This window comes from Malus domestica, chromosome 02, assembly GCF_042453785.1.
Source record: "Malus domestica chromosome 02, GDT2T_hap1".
Classification (NCBI taxonomy): Eukaryota; Viridiplantae; Streptophyta; class Magnoliopsida; order Rosales; family Rosaceae; genus Malus; species Malus domestica.
In genome coordinates, this window is record NC_091662.1 from 1358828 (window position 1) to 1369768 (window position 10941).

At 36.1% G+C, this 10941-nt stretch overlaps 1 protein-coding gene across 1 annotated transcript; it reads left to right on the top strand.

Moving 5' to 3' along the window:
- The first annotated feature begins 670 nt into the window (after positions 1–670).
- On the top strand, positions 671–1719 carry LOC103417967 (uncharacterized). The gene has a single exon (XM_008356124.4). The coding sequence runs from the start codon at positions 792–794 to the stop codon at positions 1416–1418; it is 627 nt and encodes a 208-aa protein (XP_008354346.2). The 5' UTR covers positions 671–791; the 3' UTR covers positions 1419–1719.
- The last annotated feature ends 9222 nt before the right edge of the window (positions 1720–10941 follow it).

Genomic DNA, 10941 nt, shown 5'->3' on the forward strand with positions numbered 1-10941 from the left:
TTGAAAACTCTTTTGATGAAAATGTTAATAGAACCAATATTCGGTAGAAATGCAAGTGAATCCTTAAAAGACACTTGAAGTGCTTTTGAACCTGAAAATATTTATCTAAAAACGTTTTCAGTTATTTCAAAAACATTTATAAACGAGTCTTAATTAATTGCATTAGAGAATTACACAAATTAAATTATTTCCATCTATGCAAGGGGCATTGTAAATGTTGCCTTCTCTAAATCGCATACTCTCTATATGAGAAAGTTAGAACGAATAAACGTTAGTAGTAAACTTGAAATATCATACAATACCATGAAAATTGTGACTGTTTGATTATATAATCGAGCATCGTAAGAATTGTGTTGTATACAATGGTTATAGACAAAAAATTGTGTCCAATTGTGTTACTCTCTTTTTAATTAGTCAATAGTTAACAAATATATTGTTGAACTTAACTGTGTATGTTTAGAAATCCATAGCATTATATGGAAAACGAAAAATTACAAATTAATTACAATAAATAACACGCGTGGCAGTCGTAGTACCACAACGCAAATAACCCAAAAGATAGGGGTACAACTGCGAATTTAATAAAAACTATCGAAATATTGAAAGGAAAATATCGCGGGAGATGAAGCATTTTCTCCTCCCCGTTCACCTATAAATACATAGCTCGAGTGAAGCTAGGTTTGAACAATTGGGCAGCGAAACGCAGCTTAGAAGAAAAAAAATCCTCTCTCTTTCTCTCTCCTCCGCTCTTCTTACTTTATCTCTCTAAAACCTCAACCTGATCAGGAAACATGGCAGCTACTTCTAGAAGAACGACAAGCGGCTGCGGGCCAGTCATCCGCTCCGCTCCACCCGCCGGAAGGTTTCAAAGCACTCAGTTCTCGTCTGCTTCCGCCTTCGCCTCCTCCACTTCCAGCTTCTCCTCCCGCTCCTCGACCTTCCTCAACCGCGCCGCTTCCCCCCCGCGCCTCAGCGTCGCCACCGCGGCCCCCTCCGCCCAGTCCGTACGATTCTCCTTCGACCGCCCGACCTCCCCCAGCCGATCCATCTCCGTCTCGCCGCGCGGCACCGGCGGCCACCACCACCACCACCACACCGCCGTCAAGAGCGGCCGGAATATCAGTCAGCCGAAGCGCTCCTGTATGTGTTCCCCAACCACGCACCCCGGCTCCTTCCGGTGCAGCCTCCACAAGAACAACTCCCACGTCACCGCCTCCGCGCCCTACTCGCAGAACCGACTCAACGCGCGCAGATCCGCGATGACGAACTCGCTCGTGAGAATCGGCGGAGTCGAAGGCGATCTCGTGAGGCGCGCCTTGTCCGCTCTGATCCGCCCCTCCTCCCACAGCCAGAGGCGAAGAGCCGATTTCCGTCCCCGCCCCAGCCGGCTCTCCACCATGTCTAAGTCCAACGAATAATCGGAAAACAATTTTGAAATTTAAAAAAACAATCGAGTCGGATTTGGTGCCTTTTATCTTTCCTCTTCAAATTGTTCAGTTTTCCGGCCGTCGAGGTGAGGCGGCGCTCGGCGGTGATGACGTGTCTGGATCCGGCGAAGCCTGAGTGATCTGACCGACTGGTTGACCGAAGTGCTCCAACAGCTAGGGGGATTTACATATGAAACCTTTAGCTGCTATGACTCTCCCTCTGTATATATAAATACACAAATATGTATCGATTGGCGCGCCATTGTTGTTGGCGACTCCAAGCTTTCTGGGACCTTATTAGCCTTCCTTATGAGCATCAAATTTCTTTAGCACCCCAAATTAAATTTGAAATTAACCGATCGCATTCGTTAAAATTTGGATTCGCATTCCGGTCCAATTCTTCACCGTCTCCGTTTCACTGTTATCCGTTCTGTGATCAGCAGCGTGTGTACTCCGTTAGTTTTGACGCATTCCGTTTATCCGTCTCCGCACGTTCGTTCCGTTCGCTCCGTTTATCCAGGTTAGTTGTTTCGTTGTTGATTAATTGTTTCGATTGTTCATATTATTTATTAATTATTATTTCTTACTTGTGCAGGTGTATATATTTTTCTCCTGGATTTACACCAAATATCGAGAAATTGAATTTTGGAGGGATTGAGAATTTTGAAGCTATAAATGCTCAGAAATTTAGAAACCCTAATTTGGAAGGATTGGACAGAAGGAATTTTATAAATTTGATTAATTGATGCATAATTTGCTAAAATATATGAATAAAATAATTAATATCAGCTGGTGCCGGGCACCTGAGGGCCGCATGTGAAACAACTCAACAAAGCATTAAGAATTGCTAATTAATATTAGTCACCTTAATCATGGATTATGACCCGCACGTCCTTTCTATTAAGAGATACCAAAATGATTATTCCTTAAAACTCGTATTGTTTTCATAGCTGTTTATGATTTTTAAAATTAATTGGAATCAAGTCGGTTCTACTTTTAAAATCTTCCTCTTTTAATTTTGCAATATTAAGAAAAGATAAAAAAAGTCATCGATGATGAAATTAATTATTGGGAGAGCTTATTTGTGAGAATCGAGACTCTTTTTGAATTTATGTGGTCCGAGTTTAAAGATCTAAAGATTCGGGTCATAAACGAGAAAAAGTTTCAGACTTTTTGGCTTGTGTGAAGTGAATCAATGAAATAAAACTCATGAGGACTGTAAGGTTTAAAATGAATGTTTTAGATTTTTAGGTCTAGCAACTTCGTACACAGAGTTTCGAAAAGGATCTCAATTATGTGTGTGAGATGACTAGACCCAACAAACAAGTTGCTTTGGAACAACATTTGAAAGACTGAGGAAGGGCCGTGGTCCCGTGAAGAAAAAACTTGTATGAAACGATTCTCCGTCATTTGGCGTTTAACATTGCAATCGTGTTATGTAAGTAATTCTCGTAAGAGATATGAAATTCCCTATCCTGCCAAACCGAGGAGGCCCCATAGCCCATTGGCACTGCTGTTTTGAATTTTCAACTGCTGTACCGCATTCATCAATAAAGCTAGAAACCAACAAAGCGACTTAAGTTTGGTCCCTCGGGGGAGGATAACGTTCCGAAAAGGAAAGTTATTAGGTTTTTGTTCGCCCACTGGCTTTTAATACCGGGACAAACCCTACCTGGTTTTTCGTTTTAGCACTGAATGGAACGAATTTCTCAATTTTTACATATAAAATTAACCTTTGAATTTCTCAATACAAACGAACAACGAGCACAACACGAGCACAATATTATATTGTCTTCCATGCCAATAAAATTTGCATGTTTTATATTATATCAGCACTGAACGCTACTGCAAATTTATGATGATTTGCTTGTACCATATAAGTCTTTCTCCTATGAAAAGGCAACAAAAACCTGGGAGGTATGATACATGGTACTTTGTTTCATGGATGGAGTTGGTAAGTCTCTAGCATGCGATGAGAGCCCTTAGGCCATTTCCAACCGAATGGTCTAGAGGATCAAAAATAGCTCGAAAATCATCTCCAATCGAGGGTTAGGCCAAATGGCTCATGGGCTCCACGAAATTTGAAGGGGCCAAAGGGAAAAAGATCATCTCCAAATTTCTTCTACCAAATTCATTTAATCCTCAAATCCGGGTTCTTAAAATTAGATCCAACAGATACAAACAATGGACTTTTTAAAAGTTATAATAACTTTAGCAGTTAAATCAAATTTCAAATATCTGAATTTTGTAATTGAGTGGATTTGGTGGAAGTGATTTAAAGATGATCCCTTTCAGTCAATTATGCATCTTGACCTAGGAATGAGACAGGAAAGTAAGTAGTCAACTTAGATGAATTATTTAAAGGAAAAGGATTCGGCGGATCCTTTTCCTGGGAATCCTAGAGATTATGCAATCGTGTCAGTTCATCGTACATCGTGCTATCAGAAATTATTTAAAATTTAAAATATAAATAGTATCTAACGAAAACTGACTACACGATATACGATAATCAAACACGATTACAATATCCTTAGGAAAATGATCCTATCATAGGACATCATAATCATTATGAAAATGTTATGATTATTGACTTTTGACTTCTCCACTTGATCCGATTCCGCTTATTTCTTTCTCCCTACTTTCATCACTTTGTTTTCCGAATTCTTTCATTTTAAGTACGTAAATAAAAAAATTTATGTTATTTTTACCTTGTTTATATAATTTTTATAAACAATAACGTTAGTAGGTCAAAATGTTAGTTATTAAAGAGAAAGATAACACCAATATACATATGCATATGATTATTTGTTGTCGCTGCAGAAAGCATCGGGATATATTTTTTGTATTTTTAGTATGTGTTAAGTGCACACACACTGAACATTACGCGTCAGATTCCAACCCAAACTTTTAAACAACACCCAAATCAATTAAAATAGTGAAAAATAAGTGGAGAGATCTAGAACAATTCTATGCCACGTTCTAATTTCCCACAAAAGATCGACAAAGGAAGAGAGTTTGAAGTTCTGAAATCTGGAAATTCAGATTTGCTGAATGCGTGCTGACTCGGCGAAACTGGCGTTTAAGGGTTAAGCAACAGACAATGGAGTTATTGGGCTCTCCAATAATTGGAAAATTACAGATTCAAATCCCATTAATGTTGTACCAAATTTGACTTGTATCATGTGATGTGTAAGTCAGATAATTTTTTACATAACTTGTTAATTCGATATCAAACAATGCGAAGATAATAGGTGCGGAATAACTCATTAACGAGTCATATTGACATCAGATCATCTGTCAGAACTCATTAATAAATCAGGTCATTATCGAGCTACATGTTAAGACTCGATAAGTATCGCTTGTATCTAGAGATTAGGCATAATAATTTTTTACATGAAATGTACACCCCCAAAAATACTTTAAAATAATGAGCCTAATTACGTGCATCCAGCTGGCAGCCGAGCATGTGGGCCCAGATGGTGATACAAAGTGCAGTGGGGCCCAAGTGTGTAGTTAGGGTTTGGGTGATGACAAAGTCCATCATTCATTGTGCATGCATGTACCATCCACTTTGGGTGTAGAAGGGTGACGATCGATGGTGTTCCTGTCTTGTTACATTTGTTTGTTTTGTTATTTGGCCTCTAGAACTCAAAGTGGAAGGTGGGGGTGGATAAGGATAAAGGCTTAAAGATAAGTTCTTTTAGAATTTTCAGGATAGCGATTTTGACGCTTCTTTTTTAGTCACGGGAATTTTGAAATCGTATTATCAGTTCAATGCTGTAAAGTAGCGAAAGTTGCAAAATTAAATCATTAAATATCAACTTTATTATCAAATCATGTCATGATACGTAAATAGATATTATCAAGTGATATTGTCACCGTGACACTCGAGAACTTATCTATGGTATTATCGTGAGTTTAGTAAATGCGTGAGCAAGTTCTCTTGTTGTTGTCACCGTAACACTTGAGAACTTATCCATGGTATTACCGTGAGTTTAGTAAACGCGTGAGCAAGTTCTCTTGTTGTAAGACTAAAACTTGAACATAAATAATAACGCCACGTAACAATATTAGTATGAAACACAAAATCTTATCCGACATCATCTATGATGAGTGATTTCTTTAGCCATGAGACTAGAATATTGACGTAGTGTAACGTGATGCGACTGTTGGACTCTAATACTTATCCATTACTATGCACATAGTGTCATTTGTGTTTTGTTCCTTTTCAGATAAGCCGATTTAAGGTTTTCGGTTTTATCTTTTGGTTGTTTGTGTTGTGTTATTCTGAGAGGAAAGAATGTAACCTTGTGTGTGGTGGGAAACAACAAATCGCTTGCCGGCCCGTGACAGAGGATTTGTTTGTAAATTGCAATATGCAATATGCATGCACAGCTGGTGATGCTACTTTGTTTATAGTTTTATATTTTAAGTCGGCTTCTTCACACATATCTTTGCCATTGGTGATACTATGCTTTGGCTGGCCTATGTGTATCTACTAATGGATATTGTTGTATCATAGCCTCACAAGGACTCGATGTTTGGGTGTCACTACTTAGTCAATGAAGTATGCAAAAGAAAAGGAAAGCCTTTACCATACAAAGAGATCTCTCACCGTCACTTTAAGACGTCTTTCATTCTAAACCCTAGACATTGTAATCCATCAAAGACAAACACGCATCTATGTACACTATAACCCACATTTACATACTAAAATTGAATCTACAACAAAATGGATGTAGTCTGAACTTGGAGTGAACCACGATACATCATTGGGTTCTTGTGTGCTTTATGGACAAATCTATGTTGGTCCAAAATCTATTTGATTTTGTACATCAACATATATCCTTTACTATTTAGGATTTAGTAAATACTATATATGCGATGGACAATTTTAGAAATGACACAACCTACATGCGATGGACAACATTTATCGGATTAGTGATTCAAAAGTTTTAGTTATCATTGTTCAGTATTGGAACATCGATTTTTATATGGCACCGTTGCACATTGTTAATTAAGTATGATTCAAATTTTTTTCTAGATAAATAGATAATCTAAACTACTGTATAGTTTACGGAAAGAAGGATTCGAACTTGGGTGCAAGATGGTGCATTGTCATGATCTACTATCCTACCCTTACATTGGCTTGATTGTTCCTTTGAGACAAGTACTCTCATATATAGAGGTACTGCAAGGATAACAAGCTTATGACTCCCCAAAGCTCTTATCGACGGAGTTTTTTGGCATCTCGATATCGAATCATCGCATCCTGGAGTTGAAGACAGTCCTAAGGGTTTAGTTACTTGCCGATTGAGGTGGCATGCCAGTTCCAAATGGCGTTTTACTGCAATGGCAAAAAACAATAATACCTATGCATTATGGTAAAGTTCGATCTCTAACGATTTTCTTCTCCCTAACATTTTATAATTTAACTCACTAGCCCTATCGTTTATCAAAAGAAAAAAGTGACATGACAGATTGATTCAGAATGTTGTGAGACAGTTCGTTTCTATACCATTGATGTGAATGGGAGAAATTTGTGGCCAACGTTTGCTACGAGAGGTTATTGGGAGGAGAGGCCCCAATCACCTTAGGGTAGCTTTATTAACGGATTCAAAGCCCATTACACCAGTACCCAAAGAAAAAGAAAGGAAAAGAGCACAACTATGCTTTCATTGTCTTTTCGAGAAGGGAAGTGCTAATCACACATTTTTCTTAATTTCCAGCCGTTGGATAGAATAAAGTAAAAAAGATCAAACAACATAAATTAACAAGAGGTGTATGGACATCATCACCCTTGGAGAAATGATAAACACTTACTATTTTTCTCGTCTTGTACACCTCTTTTTATTTTCTGTTATCGAATTGAATGTCATATGAAATAACGGACAAAATCCAACAAAAATGCCGTACAGAAAAACGATGTGGGGTTATCATATCTCTTGTTTTGATGACCCCTCTTGTCAACTTCTTTGGAGAAAACAATGGATCTGGTAGATATTATAGAATCATGCAAAGGCAGCTTGAGCTAAAAGCATGTTTGCATTCTTTTTCACTTTTGTACTCGGAAGCAAGAACACAATGATGCTCCATTGGGCCACCCATTACATGTGGCCAGGCCCAGGCCTTTTTTTGTTTTCCATTCTTTTTCCTACACAAAGTATTATTTAACTCTTAACTAATCTATCTTTGTCCAAAAAAAAAAAAAAAAAAACTCTTAACTAATCTAAATTGCGAGAAAAAAATTGAAACTCAAATGTACAGTGAGGAGAGTTTATCTGATCTAAAAAAAGGAAGATTGAGAAATATAGCTCGTTTGATAGTGTTTTTAAAATGACTGAAAGTACTTTAGATGAAAGTGTTTTGAGAACCAATTATTAGTACAAAATGCAAGTGAATTCTGAAAAAACATTTGAAGTGCTTATTGGAATAAACACATAAATGGTGCTTCTTACATAAAGAATTTCAAGTGCTTTTGGAGCCCAAACAATTTCTACAAAAGCGTTTTAGTTTATTTTATAAGCATTTCCTAACTAGTCCTTTATTTGTCCAAATTAACATTAATAGTTGTGAGAAGACTATACAAGTTATATTTTTCAATGAAAGAACGAGTATATAGAGATGCTAAAACGACTAAAATTATCAAATATATGATTATTTAACAAAGAAAATTGGAATTAGACATGCGATTTGAAGGGCTTGAAACTAGAATATATATATATATATATATATATATAACTAATAATTTTCAAACATCAATTGATGAAGTAAATAATTTCGCTATTTGATTATGATGTCGTTAATATTTAATAGTTATAATATTTTTATCAATACATTATTTATATTTAATTATAATTAGTTCAGCAACTAAATTCGATTTTAGATCATTTTATTTAATACAAGAATGCACACTGTCTAATTGTCAAATATAATCAGGCATAATATTTATTTTTGTTATGCTTAACAGTTAATAACCGTTAAGCATAACAAAAAAATATATTATGCCTGATTGATAGATCATCATTCCAAAACTATTAAGACAATCATTTTGTAGTGAAAAAAATAGACGAATACAATTATACAAAAAAATCCTAAACTCTTGATGGTTGGATCATATAATTTCAATTTTAGGTGATTTTTGCTAAATATTAAAAAAAAGACGTAAAAAATAAACAGTTCGTATTTTTAAAGTAAATTACAAGCCTCACATAAACATGTATAAAAACTATGCAATTAAGAATATTCAAAGTCATCGGCTCCCAATACGTGGCTTCCTAGGAGTTTCCAAGCAATGGCCCACCTGTTCTTTCTGCTTTTGGAAATTGGTTTTGGACCACATGATCTGATGTGATGTGACTCACAATTCACAAAGAGGGCCCACCAATCAAGGGAGGTGGCTCCAAAGGGCATCCTCCTTGTCACGTGCGGAGGCGTGCGAAAGACAGCAGAGACTTTGCCTGCTTGCAAATGGCAATTATCAATGTCGCTTGATTCTCAGCCACAGGTGGCGGTTGGCCACCCAACTCTTAAAGAATTTGAAGCTGATAATTGAAATAATACTGGTCACATGAAGACTTTGAACTTTCAAGCATGATAATTGAAGTCTTTATTTTTTACACTGGTTTTATTACGAGGCAGTTCATGATGTTTTTATTGATTTATTATGTGCTTTTACATTTAGCATTGGGTGGACCTCGTACAATAACTGTCATAATGTTATCGTATCTTTTGTTTCGTTAACTTTATAAATAATGTTAGAACTGCTAAACAATTAGCAGGTACTTCTGCTAAATAGCCAATGTGGCTACTCATGGCATTTTCAATATTGCATAAGTTTAAAAAAAAAAAAAAAAGTGAATATTTGTCAACCTGTTGAGCAGCCAAGATGGCTATTTAGCAGGAGTTCTTGCTAATTATTCAGCAATTATTCAGCAGTCAAGCAAAGTGGGTAAGGTATCTTTATTTTTGTAAGGGCTAAATAACCAAAATGGTCCCTGAGATATGCATAACACATTACTTTGGTATATGAGATTGAAAATCAATATAAATGGTCCCTGAGATTGTCCATCCATAATTTTGATCATTTCGTTAAAAACTCTTTGGGTAATTTTCAAAGCTTCGTAACTTAATTGTTTATTAACCAAATTCGACCCGTAATATATCAAAATGAAGATAAGAAAGTGTAGAACAAGATTATACCTATTTGTAAGCCCAATGGTTGCCGAAGATGGCCAGAAAATAGTCTCAAAGTTGACTAATCCTCGGAAAAATTGGAAAACTCGTCGGAAATTGGGTAAACTTTAAACGTTCACAACTTCTTCAATACTCAACGAAATTGAGTGATTAAAAAATGAAAATCATACTTCTCGACGAAACGAAGAGAATGATACCCTTATTGATCGCGAGTTAGCCACTTTCGAGCCATTTTCCGGCCAAACCACAACTAGGTAGTAGTCGATAAAGGTATCATTCTCCTTTTCTCGTCGAAAAGTATGATTTTCATTTTTGAATCACTCAATTTCGTTGAGTATTGAAGAAGTTATGAACGTTTAAAGTTTACCCAGTTTCCGGTTAGTTTTCCAATTTTTCCGCCGACCAATCAACGTTAAGGCTATTTTCCGGCCATCGCCGGCAACCATTAGGCTTCCAAATAGGTAAAATCTTATTCTACACTTTCCTATCTTCATTTTGATATATTATGGGTCGAATTTGGTTAAGAAACAATTGAGTTACGAAGTTTTGAAAATTGCCCAAAGAGTTTTTAATAGAATGACTAAAATGATGGATGGTGGACAACCTCAGGGACCATTTCTATTGATTTTCAATCTCAAGGACCAAAGTGATGTGTTATGCATATCTCATGGACCATTTTGGCTATTTAACCTTTTGTAAATTGCCGGATGAAAAACTAAGTGAGAATTCAAGATCTCTCTCAATTCGAAAATCCCTAAATTTGCATCATTGTACACACACCAAAATATAACAAGCAAAAGAAAGAAGAGAGATGCAGAAGAAAAATACCAGTGATGTATACCAAGACTAGATAGAAGAGAAAAATAGTGAGAGTTACTCCTATTATTTCAAACAATAAAAGAAACTATTGTTGTTGCACCAAGGACTTAGGCACATTTACTGAATCTCGTAAATACTGTGCATTGTTTACCTTATATTCTATTGCACACATATCGTATATTTCACAACAAATTTAGCATTCAAGATTGAGCCGTAACATATGACAAATAAGTTTATATACAATATTTGTCAACATTTTAACAAGTGAGTTTTAACAAAACACTCATGGTACTGTTCACTTTAAAAAAAAATGATATTTTTACTCTAAAAAGCCACACCTGATATTATTCACTTACAACACCTTTTTGTTATTTTGATTAAAACTCAAAGTTTTCAAGTTCTTTCATTAGGTTTTTTTTTTAACAATTCAATGGGCATTTGTGCAATTTCCCCAACAAGGAAAAAGAAAAATAAAATTTCACATGAAGGAAAGTCAAGA

What these genes read in the sequence shown, in the direction of transcription:
- LOC103417967 (XM_008356124.4), top strand. Translation starts at nt 792, where the DNA reads ATGGCAGCTACTTCTAGAAGAACGACAAGCGGCTGCGGGCCAGTCATC.